At 43.6% G+C, this 26,313-nt stretch overlaps 1 protein-coding gene across 4 annotated transcripts in view; it reads left to right on the top strand.

Annotated features, from left to right (window-relative positions):
• Nucleotides 1–862: 862 nt before the first annotated feature.
• LOC126281448 (protein croquemort-like) overlaps nucleotides 863–26,313 on the top strand; it is a 114,721-nt gene continuing 89,270 nt past the window's right edge. The window contains exons 1-4 of one of the 4 annotated variants that reach the window (XM_049980421.1): nucleotides 863–1,031; nucleotides 19,382–19,529; nucleotides 19,608–19,771; nucleotides 19,889–20,030. In XM_049980421.1, the coding sequence (XP_049836378.1) occupies nucleotides 19,410–19,529; nucleotides 19,608–19,771; nucleotides 19,889–20,030 (426 nt within the window). In that variant the 5' untranslated portion in view covers nucleotides 863–1,031; nucleotides 19,382–19,409. Of the gene's footprint in view, nucleotides 1,071–19,381; nucleotides 19,530–19,607; nucleotides 19,772–19,888; nucleotides 20,031–26,313 lie in introns of all 4 variants that reach the window. The other 3 variants (XM_049980422.1, XM_049980420.1, XM_049980419.1) reach the window with 3 other exon arrangements.

Raw genomic sequence — 26,313 nt, 5'->3', positions numbered from 1 at the left:
GAAGATCCGCAATCACTTTAAAATCTGATTGCCTATCTGTAATCATAAAATGTGTCTGCCACTTTTATTTAAGGAAGATCATTTATTACAATCTGCTTCTAAGCTCACACCCAAACCTCCAGATGTGAAACACTCATATCGGTACCAAACGTTGTACGTCGATAGAGTGTTGACCAAAACGCCATTTCAGTTCGTGCTATGTGCTGTCATTCAGTGGAACATGCGTAAACGGTAATCAAAAGCAACGTTAGAACTACAGAGCACAGGAAAAGCGTATCTGTGACAGGCTGTTTATAATATCTCGCTTAGGTAAGTTGGTGGAGCTTGAGGTCGTCGTACCTAAGATCCAGTGTTCAAACCCCACTGATGACTTCTTTTCAACTCGCCTTGTGCTGAAAGTTATTAGAAAATCTGCGAGAAACCCTAATTACGATGGGCGAGAAGTGGAGGTTATGGCTTGTGAATTGGTGAGAGAGAGAGAGGGGGGGGGGGGGGGGGGGGTGAACTAACTGGACCCTCATATCCTCAAATAGACGATTCAAAGAATCTTGCTGTAACTTGCTATAATGAAAAGTGTTTCCTGAGAAACGTAATTCGGCATCGAAAGCGACGTAAGATTAACATGATAGTTCCCACATTATATACCACCCGCCAAACAGAACACTTCTGTACAGCGGAGATTTTCTTTCAGTCAAGTGTACCGGGTTTGTGTGATAGAATTCTAAGATCGCCAGATAGCTTCGACCTCGAATTTTTATCTCTCAGCTACCTACGAATATCACGCATTGTCTTCCAGAGACGCAACACAGCTGACATCAACGATAAAGGGACACTTAAAAAAAAAGCTGCGTCCTGCAGCAGCGCAGTGGTGCTGAGGAGCCACAGACGTACAGCTCCTGCCGCCGTCATCTATCACCAAAAGGGCCGAGTGGCACGCACCGCAGATAACCACGTGTCCAAACCTAGCGTCACACAGCAGTCCGGGGAAATAGCAGTAGTTGCAGAAGTGCTGGAGGAGCCTAGACACAACGGTGAGTGCTTCGAGATCATCGACGCTGTTTGCGTGGCAGGTATGTTGATAGGCTATCGTGTGCAACGAGGGAGAGAGTACGTTTCGATGTGAAGGCCTGTATCAAAAGACAGTGTCGCTGAGCTTAGGAGCAGATTCTAGTAAATGTTCTTCCTTAAACTGAAGCTGGCAGATATGTTTTATTTGCTTAAAGACAGGCAATTAGATTTTAAAGTGATTGCGAGTTAAATTTCGTAAGACATCTAGTTTTAAAAACATTTTTGTCACACGAATTATCATATTACTGACATTTTTATTGTCAAAGTGACAGAAAAATCTGTTTTTAATGTTTTTTGACAGTTCGATGAAATTAGGGTGTTATGGCATAACATTTACATTTGTAATTCTATCGCCAAATAGAATTCTTCTTGGCTCCAAAACACACTTTATTATGGTTCAAATGGCTCTAAGCACTATGGGACTTAACATCTGAGGTCATCACTCCCCTAGACGTAGAACTACCTAAACCTAACTAACCTAAGGACATCACACACATCCATGCCCGATGCAGGATTCCAACCTGCGACCGTAGCAGCAGCGCGGTTCCGGACTGAAGCGCCTAGACCCGTTCGGTAACAGCGGCCGGCCACTTTATAATAAACTCCAGTTATACACCAATACGTTTTTGCATTTCCCTTGATAAAATTTAAAAATTTATCACTGATGAAACAGTTCTGAAAGAGAGTTGCATTTGGAGGCTAATATGGATCAGTTGGGAAACGTGGAATAGGATTGTAAAAAGTGAGATGACTCAAATTTAGCGATAAAAAATTTTTTGTAGAGAAAATAGAGTTCAGAGAGTGTTATTAATTTAAACTCCTAACTAACTACCAGTGGTAGAAAATATAATTAGCTTCAACCACAAATCTGTTACGTTTATTAACTTAAAAGCAAAGTTCTGAACTACAAGTGATCCATTTTATACTGATCTGTTTGCAAAAGTCACAAATGTACTCTTCATTCGCAGCACCTGCAGAATGAAGGTGAATTTTATACATTACCAAATATTCCACATAGCCGGACATGGCATCTAGGACTTCACAGCGGAACTACAGAACCAGTTGTAACTATAGCCAAAAATCGAGAAATAAATAACGATCTACCACTTAATTAATTAGATAGTTTTAATCTTCAGTGTACATTTCCAATAAGTATCGCTTATTTTTGATAACTTCACTCAGAAAATTTCGCCAAACTAAGCAAATAATTTTTCTGCACTTTAACACACGCGATGTCGGGAGACGAACTGGACTCGCTACAGAGCTCCACAGAAACACTTTGGGGTAGATCATGCGTCTCCTGCTTTTGTGCAAAACTCGGTGGGCGAAAAATCACGGTATTTCATATTGCCCGACTACACTATAATACTCGAACAAGAAAGGAACATTAGGGTTTAACACTCCGTCGACAACTAGGTCATTAAAGACGGAGCACAAGCTCGGAATGTTGTCAAGCATGGGGAGGAAATCAGTAGTGCCCTTTCAAAGGGACCATCCCGGCACTTTTCTGGGGCGATTTGGGGAAATCACGGACAGTCTAAATCTGGATGGGCATATGTGGATTTGAACCGTCGTTCTCCGGAATGAGAATCCAGGGTGCTGACCACTGCGGTGATACCCGAATTTCTCCTACTCTACACTTAATACATTGCAAGGTATTAAAGTCGCAACACCATGGATGTAACCAGGGCCGGTTTAAGGCCTAAGAGACATAAGCCGCCTCTTAGGGCACCGAGCTGGGAAGGGCGCCAATGTGCATGGTTTGTATACAGTGTCACAATTAGTAGCGAAAACTGGCAAGGGTGAAAGAGTACTAGGGAAAGGAGAGGCCGCAAAATCATAAGACGTTAGTGGGGAAAACTGTTCTCAAACTGGCCCTGCATCGAATACACGCTAAACTATCATGAAATGTTACTACAGGGATGGATTCGCAAATGATAAGCATCTCTGTGAAGCCGCACAATGTATCTACATCGACAGACATACTCCGCAAACTATCGCACCGTGTGCGGCAGAGGGTTTCTTGTGACACTATTAGTTATTTTCTGGTACCACTTGCAAAGAGAGCTACGAGAAAAAGACGCTGGTGGAAGTAGTATCGTTCTTCAGTCAGCTGAAAATGCTAGTTCTCCACACTTTCTCAGTAGTGTTCCTCGGAATGAACGTCACCGTCTCTGCAGGAAATTCAGTTCCTGAAACATTTCCGTAATACGTGCGTGCTGATCGAACCTACTCCACTGGCCATTAACATTGCTACACCAAGCAGAAATGCAAATGATAAACGGGTATTCATTGGGCAAATATATTATACTAGAACTGACATGTGATTACATTTTCACGCAATTTGGGTGCATAGATCCTGAGAAATCAGTACCCAGAACAACCACCTCTGCCCATAATAACGGCCTTGATACGCCTGGGCATCGAGTCGAACAAAGCTTGGATGGCGTGTACAGTTACAGCTGCCCATTCAGCTTCAACACGATACTACAGTTCATCAAAAGTAGTGACTGGCGGATTGCGAAAGTTGCTCGGCCACCATTGACCAGACACTTTCAGTTGCTGAGAGATCTGGAGAATGTGCTGGCCAGCGCAGCATTCTAACATTTTCTGTATCCAGAAAGGACCGTACAGGACCTGTAACATGCGGTCGTGCATTATCCTGCTGGGATGTAGGGTTTCACAGAGATAGAATGAAGGGTAGAGTCACGGGTCGTAACACATCTTAAATGTAACGTCCACGTCCAATTCGAACAAGAGGTGACCGAGACGTGTAACCAACGTCACGCCATACCATCACGCCGGGTGATACTCTAGTATGGCGATGACGAATACACGCTTCTGATGTGCGTTCACCACGATGTCGCCAAACACGGATGCGACCACCATGATGCTGTAAATAGAACCTGGATTCATCCGAAAAAATGACATTTTGCCATTCGTGCAGCCAGGTACGTCGTTGAGTACACTATCGCAGGAGCTCCTGTCTGTGATGCAGTGTCAGGGGTAACCGCAGCCATGGTCTCCGAGCTGATAGTCCATGCCGCTGCAAACGTCGTCGAACTGTTCGTGCAGATTGTTGTTGTCTTGCATACGTCCCGATCTGTTGACTCAGGTATATTGGCGTGGCTGCACGATCCGTTACATCCATGCGGATAAGATGCCTGTTATCTCGACAGCTAGTGATACGAGGCCGCTGGGATCCAGCACGGCGTTCCGTATTACTCTCCAGAACCCACCGATTCAATATTCTGCTAACAGTCGTCCGATCTCGACCAACGCGATCAGCAATGTCACGATACGATAAATCGCAATCGCGCTAGGTTACAATCCAACCTTTATCAAAGTCGGAAAACCTGATGGTATGCATTTCTCCTCGTTACACAAGGATCACAACAACGTTTCACCATGCAACGGCAGTCAACTGCTGTTTGTGTATGAGAAATCGGTTGGAAACTTTCCTCATGTCAGCACGTTGTAGGTGTCGCCACCGGCGCCAACATTGTGAGAATGCTCTGAAAAGATAATTATTTGCAAACCACAGCATCTTCTTCCTGTCGTTTAAATTTCGCGTCTGTAGTACGTCATCTTCGTGGTGTAACAATTTTAATGGCCAGTAGTGTACTTGTAGCAAATTAAGCAGCACGCCTCTGAAGTGTTTCTATGATTGCTTTTAATCCGACCTAGTGCAGTACTCAAGTATGGGTCGAACTAGCCTTTCTATACGCCATTCCCTTTGTGAATGAGTTACACTTTCCCACAATTCTCCCAGTAACACGAATTCGAACATTCACCTTCCCTGCTACCAATCTGATGAGCTCACCCCGATTCATATCGCTTTGTAAAATTACGCCTAGATATTTAATCGATGTGAGTGGTCATACTGCACCCCACTAGCGCTGTATTGGAACGTTACAGCATTGTTTCCCCTACTCGCCCGCATTAACTTAAAGTACAACATCTGGAGTGGTACATTATCTTTATGCTGTAAATAAGGAAAGATTAGGCAGGTTGGCTTCTAGATCAAAAATCGCTTTCGGATACAACTGCTTTGGAGAAGGTCGTTTCATGCCTCGTGCAGGAAGGACATGTACAAATGAGACAGCGGCAGGACTGTGACCTGTTGGGAATGCGGTTTACTTTCTGCGATGTCGCTGCTTTCGTTGGTCGGAACTTCACGTAACAACTAGAATATGGAATCCACGGGTTCAGAAGGGCCATCCTGAACACGATGCAGGATCTCTGCTGCTCCGATGGCCGAGAGGACTAACGTCTTACTGGCTCGGTCCTGTAGGGTCATACATTTCACATAAATTTCCTCAGCATACTATAGTCTTAGGTGGAGATTTCAATTTACCAGATATAGACTGGTACACTCAGATGTTTAGGACGGGTGGTAGGGACAGAGCATCGAGTGACATTATACTGAGCGCACTATCCGAAAATTATCTCGAGCAATTAAACAGAGAACCCACTCATGGAGATAACATCTTGGACCTACTGATAACAAACAGGCCCGAACTTTTCGACACTGTAAGCGCAGAACAGGGAATCAGTGATCATAAGGCCGTTGTAGCATCCCTGGATGTGGAAGTAAATAGGAATATAAAAAAAGGGAGGAAGGTTTATCTGTTTAGTAAGAGTAACAAGAGGGAGATTTCAGACTACGTAACTGATCAAAACGAAAATTTCTGTTCAGACACTGACAATGTTGAGTGTTTATGGAAAAAGTTCAAGGCAATCGTAAAATGCGTTTTAGACAGGTAAGTGCCTAGTAAACCTGTGAGGGACGGGGAAAACCCACCGTGGTTCAACAACAAACTTAGGAAAATACTGAGAAAGCAAAGGGAGCTTCACTGCAAATTTAAGCGCAGCCAAAACCTCTCATACAAACAGAATCTAAACGATGTCTAAGTTATTGTAAGGAGGGATATGCTTGAAGCGTTCAGTGAATTCGAAAGTAAAATTCTGTGTACCGACTTGACAGAAAATCCTACGAAGTTCTGGTCTTACGTTAAATCAGTAAGTGGATCGAAACAGCATATCCAGACACTCTGGGATGATGATGATGGCATTGAAACAGAGGATGGCGCGCGTAAAGCTGAAATACTAAACACCTTTTTCCAAAGCTGTTTCACAGAGGAAGACCGCACTGCAAATTCTCGAACGAACGAAAAAATGGCTGACATCCAAATAAGTGTCCAAGTACTAGAAAAGCAACTGAAATCACTCAACTTAGGATAGTCCACTGGACCTGACGGGATACCAATTCGATTCTACACAGAGTACGCGAAAGAACTTGCCCCACTTCTAACAGCCGTGTACCGCAAGTCTCTAGAGGAACGGAAGGTTCCAAATGATTGCAAAAGAGCACAGGTAGCTCCAGTTTTCAAGAAGGGTCGTCGAGCAGATGCGCATAACTGTAGGCCTATATCTCTGACATGAATCTGTTGTAGAATTTTAGAACATGTTTTTTGCTCGCGTATCATGTTTCTGGAAACCCAGAATCTGCTCTGTGGGAATCAACATGGATTCCGGAAACAGCGATCGTGTGAGACCCAACTCGCTTCATTTGTTCATGAGACCCAGAAAATATTAGATACAGGCTCCCAGGTAGATACCATTTTCCTTGACTTCCGTAAGGCGCGTTCGATACAGTTCCGCACTGTCGCCTGATGGACACAGTAAGAGCCTACGGAATATCAGACCAGCTGTGTGGCTGGATTGAAGAGTTTTTAGCAAACAGAACACAGTATGTTGTTATCAATGGAGAGACGTCTACAGACGTTAAAGTAACCTCTGGTGTGCCACAGGGGAGTGTTATGGGACCATTGCTTTTCGCAATATATATAAATGACCTAGTAGATAGTGTCGGAAGTTCCATGCGGCTTTTCGCGAATGATGCTGTAGTATACAGAGAAGTTGCAGCATTAGAAAATTGCAGCGAAATGGAGGAAGACCCGCAGCGGATAGGCACTTGGTGCAAGGAGTGGCAACTGACCCTTAACATAGACAAATGTAATGTATTGCGAATACATAGAAAGAAGGATCCTTTATTGTATGATTATATGATAGCGCAACAAACACTGGTAGCAGTTACTTCTGTAAAATATCTGGGAGTATGCATGCGGAACGATTTGAAGTGGAATGATCAAATAAAATTAATTGTTGGCAAGGCGGGTACCAGGTTTTCAACAAAGGAGGTGGCTTACAAAACACTCGCTCGAACTATACTTGAGTATTGCCCATCAGTGTGGGATCCGTACCAGGTCGGGTTGACAGAGGAGATAGAGAACATCCGAAGAAGAGCGGCGCGTTTCGTTACAGGGTTATTTGGTAAGGGTGACAGCGTTACGGAGATGTTTAGCAAACTCAAGTGGCAGGCTCTGCAAGAGAGGCTCTCTGCATCGCGGTGTAGCTTGCTGTCCAGGTTTCGAGAAGGTGCGTTTCTGGATCGAATATATTGCTTCCCCCTACTTATATCTCCCGAGGAGATCGCGAGTGTAAAATTAAAGAGATTCGAGCGCGCCCGGAGGCTTTCCGGCAGTCGTTCTTCCCGCGAACCATATGCGACTGGAACAGGAGAGGGAGGTAATGACAATAGCACGTAAAGTGCCCTCCGCCACACATCGTTGTGTGGCTTGCGGAGTATAACTGGATGTAGATGTAGATGTAGACAGCCATGGCACGTCCAGGGAACAGACTTGTTTACAGCAAGACAAGCAACCACACGGGCGGTGCGACTGGAGAGCAGTGTCAGCATAGCGACCATCAGTATTGCTCCCTTGACGCGGCGTCAGAAACAGTGGCGCCGACGAGGTATACTGGCCCCGCAACGAACGCTAGCGATTCTACTCCAGTCAGCTTGTCCGCCACACTTCGCGAACGCTCGGCCCCGTCCAGGACTCACGAGAAACCAATATGTAACTGAGAAGGTACCCACTAATGGCCTTCATTCTGTCGTGTGCTGTCGAGAACTTGCATGCATTTAAACACACAGTCAGGAATTATTAAACTCTTCTGGAATAGTTACTCACCCCCTGTCGGAGACGGCTTCTGGCACACGTAGGACCTGCCGAGTCACGTTCGTGATGTAAGCGATACGGCGTGTCTTTCTAGTGAGTCTCGCGTTGGAGCAGCTGACGACAACACTGGACGCAGCGGTGGCACCATATCGTCTTTCCAGACAAATCCTGCTTCCACGTGCAGCGTCACGTTAGACGTATCCGTGTGTGGTGATTCCGAGAATAGCGAATACTGTCAGATTCCATCTGTCATCGTCCTATGGGGCCAGCGTCTATCATTATGGTGCGAAACTCAGCTTGTCCCTCAGCTTGTCCTTTTCTCACATAATATCTTGCGAATTATGGATAAGGGGTAACAGGCAGATTCCATATTTCCGAAAAGCATTTGACATTGCAGACTATTGACGGAGGTATTAGTATGCTGAATAGCTTCCCAGGTATGTGAGTGGTTCGAAGGCTGCTTAAGTAATAGCACCTTATACTGTTCTCCTCGATGGCGAAGGTTCATCGGAGACAAGGATATCGTCAGGAGTGTCCCAGGGAAGAATAGCACTTTTATTTTCGTGTACATAAATGATCTGATGGACAGCGTGGGCAAAAAATCTGATGTTCAAATTTGAGTGAAATCCTAAGGGACCAAACTGCTTAGGTCATCGGTCCCTAGACTTACAAACTACATAACTAACCTATGCTAAGAACAACACACATACCCATGCCCGAGAGAGCACTCGAATCTCCGGCGGGAGGGGCCGTGGAGTTCGTGACACGACGCCTCAAACCGCGCGGCCACTCCGCTCGGCTGTTTGCTGATGATTCTGTTGCGTACGTGAAGGTGTCTTTTTGGGTGACTGTAGGAGCAAAATTTCGTAGACAAAATTTCTAATTAATGTGATGAATGGCAGATAGCTCTAAAAATAGAAAGATGTAAGCTATGTGGATGCAACCAGACCAATAAACTATCCAGGCGGAAATTTGCAAAGCGATACAAAACGGAAGGATCATGTAAGGCGAATGGTCGACTTTATTCGGAGAGGTTTAGGAAAGAGCGGCTCATCTGTGAAAGTGACCGCAAACAGAACACTAGTACGACCCACTCTTGAGTATTGCACCAATATTTGGAATAAACACCGGGTCGGATTAAAGGGAGACATCGAAGGAAATGAGAAGCGGGCTGCTAGATTTGTTACCAGTAGGTTCGATCAAGATGCAAGTATTACGGAGATGCTTCGAGAAATGAAATGGAAATCCCTGGAGGGAATGCGATGTTCTTTTCGAGAAATGCTATTGAGAAAATTTAGAAAATTGGTATTTGAAGCTGTCTGTGTAAGGATCCTGCTGCCACCAACTTGCATTTCTGCGTAAGGACCGCGAAGATAAGAGAAATCAGGACTCGCACGGAGGCATATAGTCGTTTTCTGGATACAGGAAATGTTCGACTGCTGCCCTGGGCATCACATCCTCCAGATCTCTCAGCAATTGAAAAGGCCTGGTTGGTTGGTTGGTTGGTTTGGGGGAAGAGACCAAAGAGCGAGGTCATCAGTCTCATCGGACTAGGGAAGGACGGGGAAGGAAGTCGGCCGTGCCCTTTCAGAGGAACCATTCCGGCATTTGCCTGGAGCGATTTAGGAAAATCACGGAAAACCTAAATCAGGATGGCCGGACGCGGGATTGAACCGTCGTCCTCCCGAATGCGAGTCCAGTGAGCTAACCACTGCGCCACCTTGCTCGGTGAAAAGGTCTGGTCAATGGTGGCCGAGAAACTGGCTCGTCACAATACGCCAGTCACTACTCTTGATGAACTGTGGTATCGTGTTGAAGCTGCATGGGCAGCTGTACCTGTACACGCCATCCAAGCTCTGACTCAGTGTCCAGGCGTATCAAGGCCGTTATTATGGCCAGGGGTGGTTGTTCTGGGTAGTGATTTCTCAGAATCTATGCACCCAAACTGCGTGAAAATGTTATCATGTTACTTCTAGTATAATATATTTGTCCAATGAATACCCGTTGATCATCTACATTTCTTCTTGGTGTAGGAGTTTTAATGGCCAGTAGTGTAATTCATGTGTGACTGGTTAGTGAAACTGCCTAAACTGCCAACATTCACTGAATAAATTAATGGATCTTTGCCGTCTTTTACGGCACAATGAATTACTATTACTTGTCATTTACTCAGTAATGAGATCCCTATCAAAACAGGCAATCAACCAATCCAGAAGCATATTTCATCTGTCTGACATCCTTTACAACTGTAATTAACAGAAGAGAGTGAGAAGATACAAATAACAGCTCGCCGCTTCATCACCAGTTAGCTTATTTCGACTGGGAGACGCTACAAGAAGGGTCTGTGCATCGTGGCGAGCCTTACTATAAACGTTCCAAGAGCTTACGGTTCAATATGACTCAAATGACAGAATACAACTACGTCTCCCGTAATTGCTATGACGGAAATAAGATGATTTTAGACTCACACGAAGATTACCGGCAATCTTTCTTCCTTCGACCATTCGGGAATGGAAAATGGATGGGGAGACGGGATTATTGAGGTACATCAGGTACCCTGTGCCATACACAACTGACTACACGATGGATTGCGAAGTGCATATCTGGGACCGAATTAACAAAGGATAATGGGCGTGCAAAGGCGCAAGGTTCACCCGAGATATTTTCATCGCAATAGTTACCTAATACATTCATCAAGTGTTGAACCTTGCTCTAGCCTACCACTGATGTGCGTGCGCAGCCACATCTTACAAGAGATAACGGTGATATCTGGATGTATTTGGTATCTCCATACCGAAAGTAGTCGAGAGGTGGGTGGCAACAAGATCAAGCTTTTGTCGAATATTTATGACGGAAATATGTGTCGCACAATGATTGGAACGCAGATGCCCGTTACTGGCAAGTTAAACCACGACCGCTGCTCAATGAGAAGAGCGTTTTCCGAAAAAGAATGGTGTCCAGGGTTCTAGTTCTGGTGTAGCGCGCAACTGTAGCTTATCGTTCAGCACGATTACACATAGTAAGGGGTCCCACTCCGAGAGTTTGTGGATTATACATGACAGACTGTAAATCTCCATGCACTTCTCACAACCTGAATAATTCCGTAGATGCGTACCATAGCCTTTGTATCATTGAAGAAATACTATGGCTATATTTGTGGTCGGTAAGGTTGTTTCAAGGACGGAATTGCCAGTTACATTTTTCTTGTAAATACAGGTTTTCAGTGCACTGAAAAGTTTGAAATGTAGTATGTCCTTACAATTTCATACTGACATAGAGTAACGGAGTCGATTTCAACACATGAGGCACTTGTGTAATCTAAATTTATTAGGCTTCCAAGTATGTAAACTATAAAACTATGCCAATAGATGGCCGAGCGGTTCTAGGCGATACAGCCTGGAACAGCGCGACCGCTACTGTCGCAGGTTCGAATCCTGCCTCGGGCATGGATGTGTGTGATGAAGTTAGGTTAGTTAGATTTAAGTAGTTCTAAGTTCTAGGGGACTGATGACCTTAGAAGTTAAGTCCCATAGTGCTCAGAGCCATTTCAACCATTATAAAACTTTTTGCGCATAGATCCCTCATCGCAAGTAAACAATAAATCAAAATCTATAGTTAGTTTACTGTTTTAAACGTGGTACGACGCGACCTAGCTACTACAAAAACTTCATTGATTCAATTTGTCACATTCTAAAGCCTCTCAGGGATCGACAAACAAATCACAAGCACTCGCGGTAGGCCATGTAGCTCCACCATCATTCACAAAGAAATCAACTAAACTATTCATTACAAATCAATACAGCTATGCTCACTGAGTTCCTGTTTCCAATGACAATTGTTTAACGTTAAGGGAACACACGCCAAACCCTGATTACTAATCTTTACATGCTGCTTCCGAAAATTGCGGCGAAACACGTGGTCACAGACTGAGCACAAAGAAAACGACGCTATATACACAAAACATCTCAGAAAAATTATTTTGACCCAGTCCCTTAGCAATCATTCAAAAGAATAATAAACTCGAGTAATATCACGAATTTCTGAAGGTTAAACTCACACACACAATTGGCGCGAACTTGTTCATCACCAAGTAACAAACTAATATCACAAAATTCCGAAAATGATCCCTTAAAAATATCCTAACTATCTTTCTGTAGCAATCACTAAACGTCGATAAGCACCTGCGAACTCTGAATTTCAGTGGCTTAAGGCTCAATTACGCCTAGACCTCCGGAGTGAACATGTATTTGGCACCAAGAAACAATGGACTGATCATTAAAATTAAATAAAATTCACAAAAACCGTACATAGAAATGCATTATGTCCGTTCTCTCAACTGAGCGGCTACAAACATTCACAAATAGAAATACTAAGCTGATGGCTAACGTTTGTGACCACATTTACTGCGATCACTTGATTTATCAAAATTACGAAATTACCACTTCTTCCAATATTTACTCATCTGTACTGACACTAAACAATATATTTCAGAAGGGTCCACAATAATGTGACTCAATTTGTAACCTTTTTCTTACCATACCCGCGCACCTGTCACGGAGACGTCCTCATTCCAGGACCTCCTGCAGAACAGTGGTTAAATATGGTGCACCCACGGTCGACGCTACCAGTTCTAAGTACTGGGAGAGCGGGCGGGGAGCGGGGGTGGGGGGAACGAGAGGAGTAAGTTTCCTGTTGGTTGAACCACCTGATGTCATAAACTGTCGATACGTTGCAAAAACCTCCTTAAATCTTTTTGCTTAACGTTGCCCAGAGATTCCTTTTTATCAAGATCACCACCTTCTACCAATCTCTGGCTACTCCTACCCTTCTGTTACCCAAACATTCGTAATTCATTCACTAACTCATACTCTCATGGAGGGGTAAAGAGCCGTTGTAGGAAGTGTGACAAGTAAAAATAAAACAACGTATGTGAAAATGGAGTCGAGCATCTTCTCCTTGTGACACACAGAACTCCGATGATCAACACAGTGAGCCTCTCATGTTATTAGCTAGCAAGGCTTAGATGGAGCATACTAACAGTACCGCCTCAACCGTAAACTCTAATTTCCAACTTTTATCTCTGTAACCAATAACATCTAGTCAATAATACAACACCAACTAGTTCATCTTTTTTGTACCTCAGTCAGGGACTGCAACAGTGATCTACACTTGGCACTTTGATGTCGTGGTCCCCATTCCGGAAACTGCTATGGCGCCGCTTACCTCCCTTGCCTCTTCTGTGCGAGCTTGTTCCACCATGTTGTGTCCTAATACAGGACAGAGGGAAAAAATGGCTCTGAGCACTATGGGACTTATCTACTGTGGTCATCAGTCCCCTAGAACTTAGAACTACTTAAACCTAACTAACATAAGGACATCACACACATCCATGCTCGAGGCAGGATTCGAACCTGCGACCGTAGCAGTCGCGCGGTTCCGGACTGCGTGCCTAGAACCGCTAGACCACCGCGGCCGGCGACAGAGGGAAGGCAGGGGTTTCTGAGGTCAGTCATCCTGGTGAAGTCCTGCTAGAAAGAGAACACGGACTCAAGTGGGAGGAGAACTGTACTACACAGTACGTTCACCTCGTCTTCCATGGGACCAGTTGCACTAATCCAAGGCTCCATGACTGCTGCATACAACTGAACATTACTTCGGACTGCCTGCATCCCTTCATCTTAATGCATTCCGCGAAAGCCATGGCATTTTCCAGCAGGTTAACGCACACACTCATCTAGCCTGTCTTCCACTCACGCGTTAGAATAGACGTGCAGGGTTCGAATGGTGCCAGCAGAAGATCACTTAAAGGTGGAATGGCGCGCTGTGGTGTTCAGGGATGAAAGCAGATTCTGCATTCACGGTAACGACGGTCGTTTGCACGTACGGCATAGACCTGGTAAGCGCTGTCTCACAGAGTGCTTTCGTCCAAGACGGGTCTTAATGTCTGGGGTGCGATAAGCTACAACTCTCTCAGCTTTTGGCTTTATGGAGGAGACGCTAAGCAGCGATTGATAAGTCCAGAATGTTGTTAGATCCGTACTTTTGCCGTTTTTGTAACAGGAAGATGATGTGTTGTTCCAACAGGACAATGCTCGACACACACAACCCGTGAAACTCAACAAACTACGCAAGATGTGCAACAACTTCCACAGCCAGCACACTCACCAAATTTGTCTCCAATCCAGCACGTGAGGAATATGATGAGACGACAAGTGTCTCTTGCGACTGTTCAACAAACAACTCTACAGAAGTACGTAAACAGGTCAAACAGGCGTAGCATAACGTACCCCAGGACAGTATTCGCTATCAACACGATCGACTGGATGCCACAGTCAGCGCCTGCATTGCCGCCTGAGGAGGTTACACCACGTACTAATATGGGCGTTTCAGCATGAGCCAGTACGTGGTGCCTCAAAACGTCTTGTCCTATTGATCTGTACATATACTCATTTCGAATACTCTGAAAGAGCGATCAAATTTCTTTCCGGCAGGATATATACACTACCGGCCACTAAAATTGCTACACCAAGAAAAAATGCAGATGATAAACGGGTATTCATTGGACAAATACGTTATAATAGAACTGACATGTGATTACATTTTCACGCAATTTGGGTGCATAGATCCTGAGAAATCAGTACACAGAACAAACAACTCTGGCTATACTAACGGCCTTGGTGCGCCTGGGCATTGAGTCAAACAGAGCTTGGATGACGTGTACAGACACAGCTGCCCATGCTGCTTCAACACGATGCCACATTTCATCAGGAGTAGTGACTGGCGTATTGTGACGAGCCAGTTGCTCGGCCACCATTGACCAGACGTTTTCAGTTGGTGAGAGATGTGGAGAATGTGCTGGCCAGGGCAGTAGTCGAACATGTTCTGTATCTAGGAATTCCCCTTACAGTACCTGTAACATGCGGTCGTGCATTATCCTGCTCAAATGTTGGGTTTCGCAGGGATCGAATGAAGGGTAGAGCCAGGGGTCGTAACACATCTGAAATGAAACGTCCACTCTTCAAAGTGACGTCAATGCGAACAAGAGGTGACCGAGACGTGTAACCAGTGGTACCCCATACCATCACGTCGGGTGATACGCCAGTATGGCGATGAAGAATACACGCTTCCAATGTGCGTTCATCGCGATGTTGCCAAATACGGATGTGACCATCATGATGCTGTAAACAGGACCTGGATTGACGTTTAACCCTTCGTGCACCCAGGTTTGTTTTTGAGTACACCATCGCAGACGCTCCTGTCTGTGATGCAGCGTCAAGGGTAACCGCAGCCATGGTATCCGAGCTGATAATCCATGCTGCTGCAAACATCGTCGAACTGTTCGTGCAGATGGTTGTTGTCTTGCAAACGTCCCCATCTGTCGACTCAGGTATTGAGACGTGGCTGCACGATCCGTTACAGCCATGCGGATAAGATGCCTGTCATCTCGACTGCTAGTGCTACGAGGCCTTTGGGATCCAGCACGGCGTCCCGTATTACCCTCCTGAACCCACTGATTCCATATTCTGCTAACAGTCGTCGGATCTCGACCAACGCGAGCAGCAATGTCGCGATACGATAAACCGCAATCGAGATAGGCTACAATCCGACCTTTATCAAAGTCGGAAACGTGATGGTATTCATTTCTCCTCCTTACACGAGGCATCACAACTACGTTTCACCAGGCAACGCCGGTCAACTGCTGTTTGTGTGTGAGAAATAAGTTGGAAACTTTCCTCATGTCAGCACGTTGTAGGTGTCGCCACCGGCGCTAACCTTGTGTGAATGCTCTGAAAAGCGAATCATTTGAATATCACAGCATCGTCTTGCTGTCGTTTAAATTTCGCGTTTGTTGCACGTCATCTTCGTGGTGTAGCAATTTTAATGGCCAGTAGTGTAAATGTCGGTTCAGATGGTCTAGTTGTAAGCCGGCCTCGTTGGAAATCGACAGTTCGCGGGATCGAATGTCGGTCGGACCAGAACTTTCCAATCATGATTATTCGATGTGATGGGTCGCCAGAAACAACATGTGGTTTGAATTCTACTTCAGACTGTAGGTCGCCTTTCCCCTTTTGAATAACAGTCACAGAAGTTGCACCCAACAGCATGTCCTCGATCAGCCACTTGGCCAAATAAAATTATTATTGTTATCTATATACTTGATTAAGTTTGTGCCGAAAACTCAGAATGCGAGTCTTAGTCTCACTTGTACCTTTTTTTTTATTTATTATTGACAATCAGGATGGTTCGCTCCATCAATTAGTTACCGAAAGAGGAACAATTCTTAGATTCGTTCTTTTCCTACACGCAGTTGAAAGTAAACGTTTGGCCACCGGCTCACTGACAAGTTTCATAAATAATTTGAAACTCTTTATTGACTCATAACCATAAACGTATCACTTTAAAACTTTTTTTTTTTGGGTCATCAGTCTTCTGACTGGTTTGGTGCGGCCCGCCACGAATTCCTCCCCTGTGCCTACCTCTTTATCTCAGAGTTCCACTTGCAACCTAAATCCTCTATTATTTCCTGGATGTATTCCAATCTCTGTCTTCCTCTACGGTTTTTGCCTTCTGCAGCTCCCTCTAGTACCATGGAAGTCATTCCTTCATGTCTTAACAGATGTCCTATCATCCTGTCCCTTCTACTTATCACTGTTTTCCAAATAATCTTTTCCTCTCCGGTTCTGCACAGAACCTCCCCATTCCTTACCTTGTCAGTCCACCTAATTTTCAACACTCGTCTGTAGCACCACATCTCAAATGGATCTATTCTCTCCTATTCCGGTTTTCCCACAGTCCTTGTTTCACTACCATACAATACTGTACTCCAGACGTACATTCTCAGAAATTTCTTCCTCAAATTAAGGCATATGTTCGATACTAGTAGACTTCTCTTGGCCAGGGATGCCCTTTTTGCCATTGCTAGTCTGCTTTTGATGTCCTCCTTGTTCCATCATTCACTTGTATTTTACTGCCTAGGTAGCAGATTTCTTTAACTTCATCTACTTCGTGACCAGTTTTTTCCGGCCGCAGTGGCCGAGCGGTTCTAGGCGCTACAGTCTGGAACCGCACGACCGCTGCGGTCGCAGGTTCGAATCCTGCCTCGGGCATGGATGTGTGTGATGTCCTTAGGTTAGTTAGGTTTTAGTAGTTCTAGGGGACTGATGACCTCAGAAGTTAAGTCCCATAGTGGCTCTGAACAATAGTTTGGTTCATTTCTTTATATTGAAGATTACGCAAAACTATATATATGAAAATTGCAGTACGGAACAGAAAATAGTGAAAACTGTTGTAAAAGTTGTTCTTCAACTCCGTGTCTCCCTCTAATTTTCAAAAATTTGTGCTATGACACTTAATATCTCTGTTTTTAACATAATGGCTATGTCGCATCAGTTTTATTAAAGCACAATTTCAATATACATTTACGTCCATATTCTGCAAGCCTCTGTGGAGTGCATGGCAGAGGATTCTCCCAATTGAACCAGTTGTTAGGGTTTCTTCGCGTTCCATTCATGTACGGAGCGCGGGAAGAAAGATTGCTTAAAAGCGTCTGAGTGCGCTGAGTAGGTGTAATCCCGTCACTGCGATCTCTATAGGAGCGGGGCACAGGGAGTTGTATATGTCTAAATTAATCACCTAAAGCCGGTTGCTAAAACGTGGTTAACTACGCATACACGAAATATTTAGCGACTGTCTTCAAGCATTTACCTTTTCAGTTTTTTCAGCACGAAACTTTCCCATGCATCAAACAAACATTTGACCATTCGTGCTGATTATATACAGTCAATATCCCCTGTTAGTCATGTTTGGTACTGGTCTTCCACACTTGAGCATTATTCTTGTATGAGTCGCATGAGTGTTGCGTAAGCAGTCTCCCTGGATTTTCCCCCAAGCCTAACAATGAACCGAACTTTAGCACTTGCTTTATCTGTCATTTAACAGCATGTGATCGTTCCATTTCATACCACACATCCTTGTATCATCTGACTGATTCCAGTTGTTACTTACTGATATTACAGTCTTTTGTTTTGTGAAGTGTACAGCTTTACACTTCAGAACATCGTTTGATCACTTCGAAATCTTATCGAAATCCAATTGAATATTTGTGCAATTCTTTTCATTAGAGCTAACCGCAACAGTTGTCAAAGTGCAGAGATTACTATTAATATTGTGTGCAGGATCATTAATATACAACGTGTACAGAAGGTATCCCAGTACACATTTCTAGGCATATCGGAACTTCCTTCTACATCTGTCGATGACTTTCCATTCAAGATAACGTGTTGCGTCTGCTCTAATAAGAAATTCCCAATCCAGTCACAAATTTCGGTTAATACCTCAGACGGTCGTACTTTCAGTACCTACCGTACTTGTGGTGCTGCTTTCGGAAGACAGTAAATGACTAGACTGCTTTGATGCATGGCTCACGATATCATGCGGACAGCGCGAGCTGGGTTTAAAATGATCGTTGTTTACGGAGTCCATGAGGGTTGGCATAGGGGAGATCATTCTGTTAAATAGTTGCAGATTGGTTGGCGAGATAGAAAAATGTACATTTAGCGCTGTAAAAGTAGCAACAAGTGCAAATGGTTTTAACAGAAACCATCAGTAACTCTATAACAATTTTATGGAAGATCGGCATTAGTTGTCTACGAAAATAAGAGACAAAAACAAAAATACTACGATTGATCGCAGAACTTTTTGTCAGTAAAATAAAAATGAGAACATTTGATGAAGAAAGATGGTTGTGATACAGCTGACTTTTGCTCGAGTCACGTTGACCGAAGGAAACTGAGTGCCGCGACATTTTGTCTTCCAGGATGATAGGCTCAGCTCGAACAATACATATACACTTCAGTCTGTTTTTCTGTGCTAGAATAATTCTGGATAATATAAACAAGCATGGGCTTCTATGTTGAAACAGTGAAAAAATGCGTAGCAAATTCAGTCCTTAAATTTTTGTTTTAATAGAAGGAATGTACGGAGAAAATGGATTTTAAAAAAATGGCACTGAACACTATGGGACTCAACATCTGTGGTCATCAGTCCTAGAACTTAGAACTACTGAAACCTAACTAACTTAAGGACACCACACACATCCATGCCCGAGGCAGGATTCGAACCTGCGACCGTAGCGGTCACGCGGTTCCAGACTGAAGCGCTAGAACCGCACAGCCACACCGGCTGGCAAAATGAAATTTTAGCCGTTTGATTCTGTGGAATTTTGAAGTATTGTTCCATTGCATCAGATAGTAACTATACTTTTCAAGTTTGTTTATCTGTTGTTCCAGAAGAAAAGGCAAACAACCGACCAGGAAAATGAGATGCACAGTAAGAACGAAGAAAACTCTCGTCTTTGGCATTGGAGGGGGCATGCTCGTAGTGGGAGTGTTCTTGGGAGGATTCATGAGCATGATAGTGGACAGCATTTTAAAATCTGTCAGTATTTAATACTTAATGAAATATGTTTTGTTTAAAAATATAACTTTGCTAACAATAATTTCTCTCTCTCGCCAGCAACTAGTTTTGTCTGAAGGTTCGACAAGCTACAACAACTGGATAGAACTTCCCATCCCGATGTACATGGAATTCTACATTTTCAATGTTTCCAACGCAGCTGAGTATGAACAGGATCCAACAATTAAACCGAATTTAGTGGAAATGGGACCATATGTATACAGGCAAGGTTTTTTCTTCTTTTGGATTATTTGAGAATCTAAAATCTGGAAATGATCAACATGTGCCGTTTGACTATGGAGGAATAATCACTTGTAACTTCAAAACTTTTATGTTTTCAGGGAATATCATAAAAGAAATATCACAGCCTGGAATGAGAACGAAACGGTAACTTTTCAGAATATAAGAACGTGGTACTTTGATGAAAAAAATTCTGTTGGCCCTGAAGATGATCTTGTCACAACTATAAACGTCGTGCCTGCGGTACGTAGAGACTGTTTTCATCGCAATTGACTGTCGAGTTTAAACAATGCAATTACTGAGAAAATTCTTCCTTGGCATGCAAATTTGCTGGTTTTGGTAGTATTAACTATGACTGACTTCTTTGTAGGTTTTTTTTCGTTTTTGTACCAAAACTCCCAATTCTGCATGATTACTAGAGTCTTCATGAGATCCATAGTCTGAATAGTCTTTGATACATATCGAATCTGTTTTTTATCTCACAGTTCTTTTGGCCTATTGAGCCCTCCCCCCTTTCCCACTTTCCCTTATTGGCTAACTGAAAGTTATAGATGCTTTAGTAGATAACCCACAAATTTCTCATAGTGCTGGTACAGTTTACTTTTTTCCTTTTTTAATACCTCCCCGTCCCGTCTTTTAAGTGACTGCTTAATTCGGATATTCTCTTATAACATTTCCAGTTCCTCTATACGTTACACTTGCATAGCTTGTTCTGATCTAAATATACAGTGTCAAGAACTTCTTTAATTATACTTTAATGCATTCTACCACCGGAACTCGTTACTTGAAGAAACTTTTGGTATCCTAGATCTGCCCGTCCGCTGTGGCTGAGCGGTTCTAGGCGCTTCAGTCTGGAACAGCATGACCGCTATGGACGCAGGTTCGAATCCTGCCTCGGGCGTGGTTGTGTATGATGTCCTTAGGTTAGTTAGGTTTAAGTAGCTCTAAGTTCCAGGGGACTCATGACCTCAGATGTTGAGTCCCATAGTGCTCAGAGCCACTTGAACCATTTCCTAGATCTGCCACTTCATATGCCCGCCTACTTTGATCTTCCCGTAATGTTGCCTCTTATGCTTGTGGAAAGGCTCTGTTCCCCTCCCATCTGAGTAAGGTTTTAATGTTCAAATTGTTTTTATTCTCGTTTGTCTCAATTTTAATCACTTTACTTAAGTCATGTTTGTCAATAACCAGAACTTTGTCCTAAACATAATGTGGACGGACTCCGAAAATTCTCCGAGGAAACTGATCAAACATTCATTGGGATACTGACTTGAATTAAATGTCATTTTTCTTAACTGTTTACACAATCTGACTGTTTCTTAGACTTTTGCTCTTGTCACATTTTCTATTGTATTTCCTGTTTAACAAAGATGTCCACAGTATTACAATAATGACACTGAAGCGCCAAAGAAACTGGTATAGGCATGCGTATTCAAATAGAGAGACGTAAACAGCCAGAATACGCAGCTGCGGTCGGCAACGCATATATAAGACAAGTGTCTGGCGCAGTTCTTTGATCGGTTACTGCTACTACAAAGGCAGGTTATCAAGATGTAACTGAGTTTGAACGTGGATTTATAGTCGACGCACGAGCGATGGGACACAGGATCTCCGAGATAGTGATGAAGTTTGGATTTTCGCTTACGACCATTTCAAGAGTCTACCGTGTCCTTCAGGAATCCGGAAAACATGAAATCTCCGACAACGATGCGGCCGGAAAAAGATTCTGCAAGAACAGGACCAACGATGTATGGCCTCCTCAGGAGACACCGCCTTAACGCAGCGCTGTCCATGCGGGCGAGGAGGCTTGTGTGCTCTGGATCCAGAGGGCTATGCCAGCGGTAGCGTAGCTACCAGCAGGGTCACCCATGCCGGACAGGCCAAAGGGGAGGAACAGAACCAAGTGTGTCTCACAACGATCTATCAATCCTGTCTCCTGTCCTATCCTATCCTAAGCTTATCCTTTTACCTGGTCATTTTCAATTCCCTACAGCAGGGAGGGCTCTAGAGGCGTGGTAAAGCCAGTCTCCCTAAGGGAGTAAACCCGATACAAATCCAGGTCCTCCAGGTTGTGGGTTGGTCATGAGGCTAACAACACCATATCGGTAAAAGCTCATTGTATAACAACCAATTCACAGAGAGAACCGGACTGTCTCAAGACAACCAAGGCAGGTCAAACGACAACGATTTTGGTATATCGGAACTAGGAATATAACAAATATGTTTCAGGCGGGAGCCAGTAGGAAGCTCAAGGAGGAATTACTGAGGAACCGAGTTGCTGTATCAGCACTGCAAGAGATAAAATGGAAACAAACAGAGGTGCTTGATCTCCAGCATTATACCTTGATCAATAGCGGGGAAGAAGAAAATAGATTGGGAACAGGTTTTATGGTTCAGAAGTCCGTCAGTCACGCCATGTTGGAATATGAAACAATAAACCCTAGATTATGTCGATTGAGGCTGAAGGGAAAATTCTCCAACTTGTCGCTGATTAGTGTGCATGCCCCAACGGAATATGCAGCTGTAGAAGAAAAAGACGAATTTTATGAGAAATTGGAGCAATAATATGATAATCTGCCAAAGAATGATGTCAAAATTATCCTGGGGGATTGTAATGCTAAAGTAGGTAAAGAGAAAGGCATATATTCATAGTAATCACCTGGAATCAAATAACAATGGTTGGAAACTGACTGAATTTGCTTTTAGCAAAAGACTAGTGATTAAAAGCAAGTGTTTCCCCACACAAAGACATTCATAAGGAGACTTGGATATCACCAGATGGGTTGACGGGAAATAAAATATATCATGTACTGATATTTTGGATGCCTCAGATATTTTGGATGTGATTAGCCGCAGAGTAGCGGATATTGACTCAGAGCATCTTTTGGTAAGAATCAATACCTTAGAAAGGATTGCAGTTAAAGCCAGAAGGGCTGGGTTGGAGAAAAGTAAGGTCTACAGTGTGAAGATGCTCAAAGATCAAAAGAAAAAGGAAGAGTATAGGAACAAAGTGCAAGAGAAGTTGCAAAGGATCAGCGGGATGGAGGGAAAGGATATCAACGTGCTAATAGGAAATTATGATAGCTTTGAATACAATAGTTCAAGAGGTACTTGGAGAAAGAGGAAAACAGAAAAGAAACGGATGGCTTGATGAGGAGATGTCAAAGGTGCTAGAGGATAGAAATCAAGCTCGGCAAAGAATGTTACGGAGACCTACATGAAGTAATGTGGCTATGTTTAAAGAGAAGATAAGGGTAGCTAAGAATTTAGCGCGGATTAAAAAGAGAGCAGAGAAAAGGGAAAATATGGATGAAATACAGTGAAAATAAGCAGGGGAGGAAATTCTTTTATGGAGTGGGACAAATAAAGAGAGGATGAACATGGTGAAAGATGAGACAGGCAGTTTAATAGTTGGGAAGGAAAAAATAATAGAAACATGGGCACAATAATTTGAAGTGTTGCTATCAAACAGACACGTCGTAAATGAAGAGAGAAATGAAGGGGCTAGAGAAGAAACTGAAAAAGAATAAGAGTTGGATGGAGATGATGACGCAGCAGACACTCAGCCACCATCGATAGAAGAGCTAAGAGTAATTATAAAGCAACTTGGGAGTAACAAAGCTCCTGGACACGACCTGGTAACGGCGGAAATGATAAACCCGGAGATGAAATATTAGTACTGAGGATACATAAAATAATTACAATGGCCTGGGAAACAGAGAAAATGCCAGAGGACTGGACTTTAGCAACCATCTGCCCTATACATAAGAAAGGATCTCATGCGCAGTGTAAGAGCTACCGAGGAATATCTCTGCTCAGTATCGTGTACAAAATCCTTTCTACAACTATAAAAATTTTCAAATGTGTGTGAAATCTTATGGGACTCAACTGCTAAGGTCATCAGTCCCTAAGCTTACACACTACTTAACTTAAATTATCCTAAGAACAAACACACAAATCCATGCGCGAGGGAGGACTCGAATCTCCGCTGGGACCAGCTGCACAGTCCATGACTGCAGCGCCCAAGACCGCTCGGCTAATCCCGCGCGGCTCTACGGCTATAACAAGGAGAGTAAGTAGAAGAGTAGAAAAGATTCTAGGCGAGTACCAGGTAGGTTTTAGATCTGGGAGGTCTACAGCTGGCCATATCTTTACAGTACGTATGATGCTGGAGAATACTTACGTATTTAATGTAAGATTTGAACATCACTTTATAGACTTTCAACTGGCCTATGACAGAGTTAAAAGACCATCACTGTGGGAAACAATGCATACATTCATATTTCCTAAGAAGCTAATAAAATTAACTATGATGACCCTGGAAAACAGCAAAAGCCAGGTTAAAGTTCAAGGTTGTCTGTCGAGATCGCTCCCAACGGAATAACGCCTAAGACAGGAAGACCCATTATCCCCAGTACTATTCAACCTGGTATTAGAGAATGCAGTAAGATCAATAACCACAAACCCAGGAGGCAATATTTACACTAGACTACTGCTAATCGTAGGCTATGCAGATGATGCAGTAATAAGTGCTACAAGTATTAAGGCACTCACATCTGCCATCAAAGAGTCTGAAGCCGCTGCCAACAACCTTGGTTTAGAAATTAGAGAGACAAAATCTAAGAATATGGCCACTGAGAGAGTTAATAGAAACACAGATGATCTACATTTAGTAGGGTACAATTTTGAAAGACTAGATAACTTTATTTATCTTGGCTCAGTAGTAACATCACAAAACGAAGTGGAGGCAGATATAACAAACCGAAGTAAGGCAGCAGACAGATCATATAGATCACTATATACCATGCTCAAAAGTAAGAACCTAAGTAGCAAACTAAAACTGACATTCTACAAAATAGTGATCAAACCAGCAGTGAGGCATGGGTACTGACGGACGCTCTGGAAAAGAAGCTAAATGTATGGAAATGTAAGGAAAGTGCTGAGAAAGATGTTTGGTCCTGTAAAAGAAGGTGAGATATGGAGAATTAGGACTAATGTAGAAATAAGGACTCTGTATAAAGAACCTGATTTGGTAACCTCAATCAAAACGGGAAGGCTTAGAACATGTCCAGCATATGACAGAAAAAAGGCTCCCGAAGAAGATGATGATGGGACATGCTGGCGATAGAAGAAGGAGAGGAAGACCAAGTGTGAAATAGATGGAAGATGTGGAAGCCGACCTGAGAGCAGTGGGAGTGACGAGGTGGCGCAGGCGTGCTGAAGACCAAGACGATTGGAAATCTGCGATTGAGAAGACCAAGGTCCTCAGAGGACGTAGTGCCGTGGAGTAAGTAAGTAAGTCAGTAACGACATCTGAAGAGAATCGTTCAGGGTGGCAGAAGTGTAGTCCTTCCGCAAATTGCTGTAGATTACAATGCTGGGCCATTAACAAGTGTCGGCGTGCGAACCATTCAACGAAACATCATCGAATTGGGCTTTCGGAGCAGAAAGCCCACTCGTGTACCCTTGATAACTGCCCGACACGAAACTTTACGCCTCGTCTACGCCCGTCAACACCATTATACTGTTGATGACTGGAAAAATGTTGCCTGGTCGGGCGAGTCTCGTCTCATATTGTATCGAGCGGATGGACGTGTACGGGTATGGAGACAACCTGATGAATCCATGGACCCTACATGTCAGCAGGTGGAGGCTCTGTAATGGTGTGGGGCGTGTACAGTTGGAGTGTTTTGCGTCTTCTCATACGTCTAGATACGACTCTGACAGGTGACACATACATAAGCATCCTGTCTGATCACCTGCATCCATTCATGTCCATTGTGCGTTCTGACGGACTTGGATGGTTCTAGCAGAACTATGCGATACCCCACACGACCAGAATTGAAGCAGAATGCCTCCAGGAACACTCTTATTTATCAAAACTAGACATGATTGTCTTAATGGGATTCCGCGATCGTTCTTTAAACAAAAATATGGCATTTCATCTTTGATCGCTATTTTTTATTTTCAATGTCAGTGACAGTGAACCGATAGTTCTGTACTGACAAGTTACTCTGTAACTGCAATATATGATCTGAAGATGGGCAGCTAGCCTGAAACCGGTCACTGAAAATAAAAAATAGCGATCAAATACGGAAATGCCATATTTTTACACTCTTATTTGTTTAAATACTTCCGCTGGCCATCAAACTCCCCAGACATGAACATGAGCATATCTGGGATGCTTTGTAACGTTCTGTTCAGATGAAATTTCCACCACTTCTTACTCTTACGAATTTATGGTCAGCACTACAGGATTCATGGTGTCAGTTGCCTCCAGCACTGCTTCAGACATTTGTCGAGTGCATGACACGTCGTGTTGTGACACTTCTGCGTGCTCGCGGAAGTCCTACACGATATTAGGCAGGTGTTCCAGTTTATTTCTCTCTTCAGTGTATTACTTTACTTTAATTTTCTAATTTGACTATTTCAATCATACAGAACTGTATGATAACAAGCACTTTGAAACTTCCTGGCAGATTAAAACTGTGTGCCGGACCGAGACTCGAACTCGGGACCTTTACCT

Source organism: Schistocerca gregaria, chromosome 7, assembly GCF_023897955.1.
Source record: "Schistocerca gregaria isolate iqSchGreg1 chromosome 7, iqSchGreg1.2, whole genome shotgun sequence".
Taxonomy (NCBI): Eukaryota; Metazoa; Arthropoda; class Insecta; order Orthoptera; family Acrididae; genus Schistocerca; species Schistocerca gregaria.
Note: the sequence above shows the minus strand (reverse complement) of the source record. Positions and strands in the feature narration are given on the sequence as shown.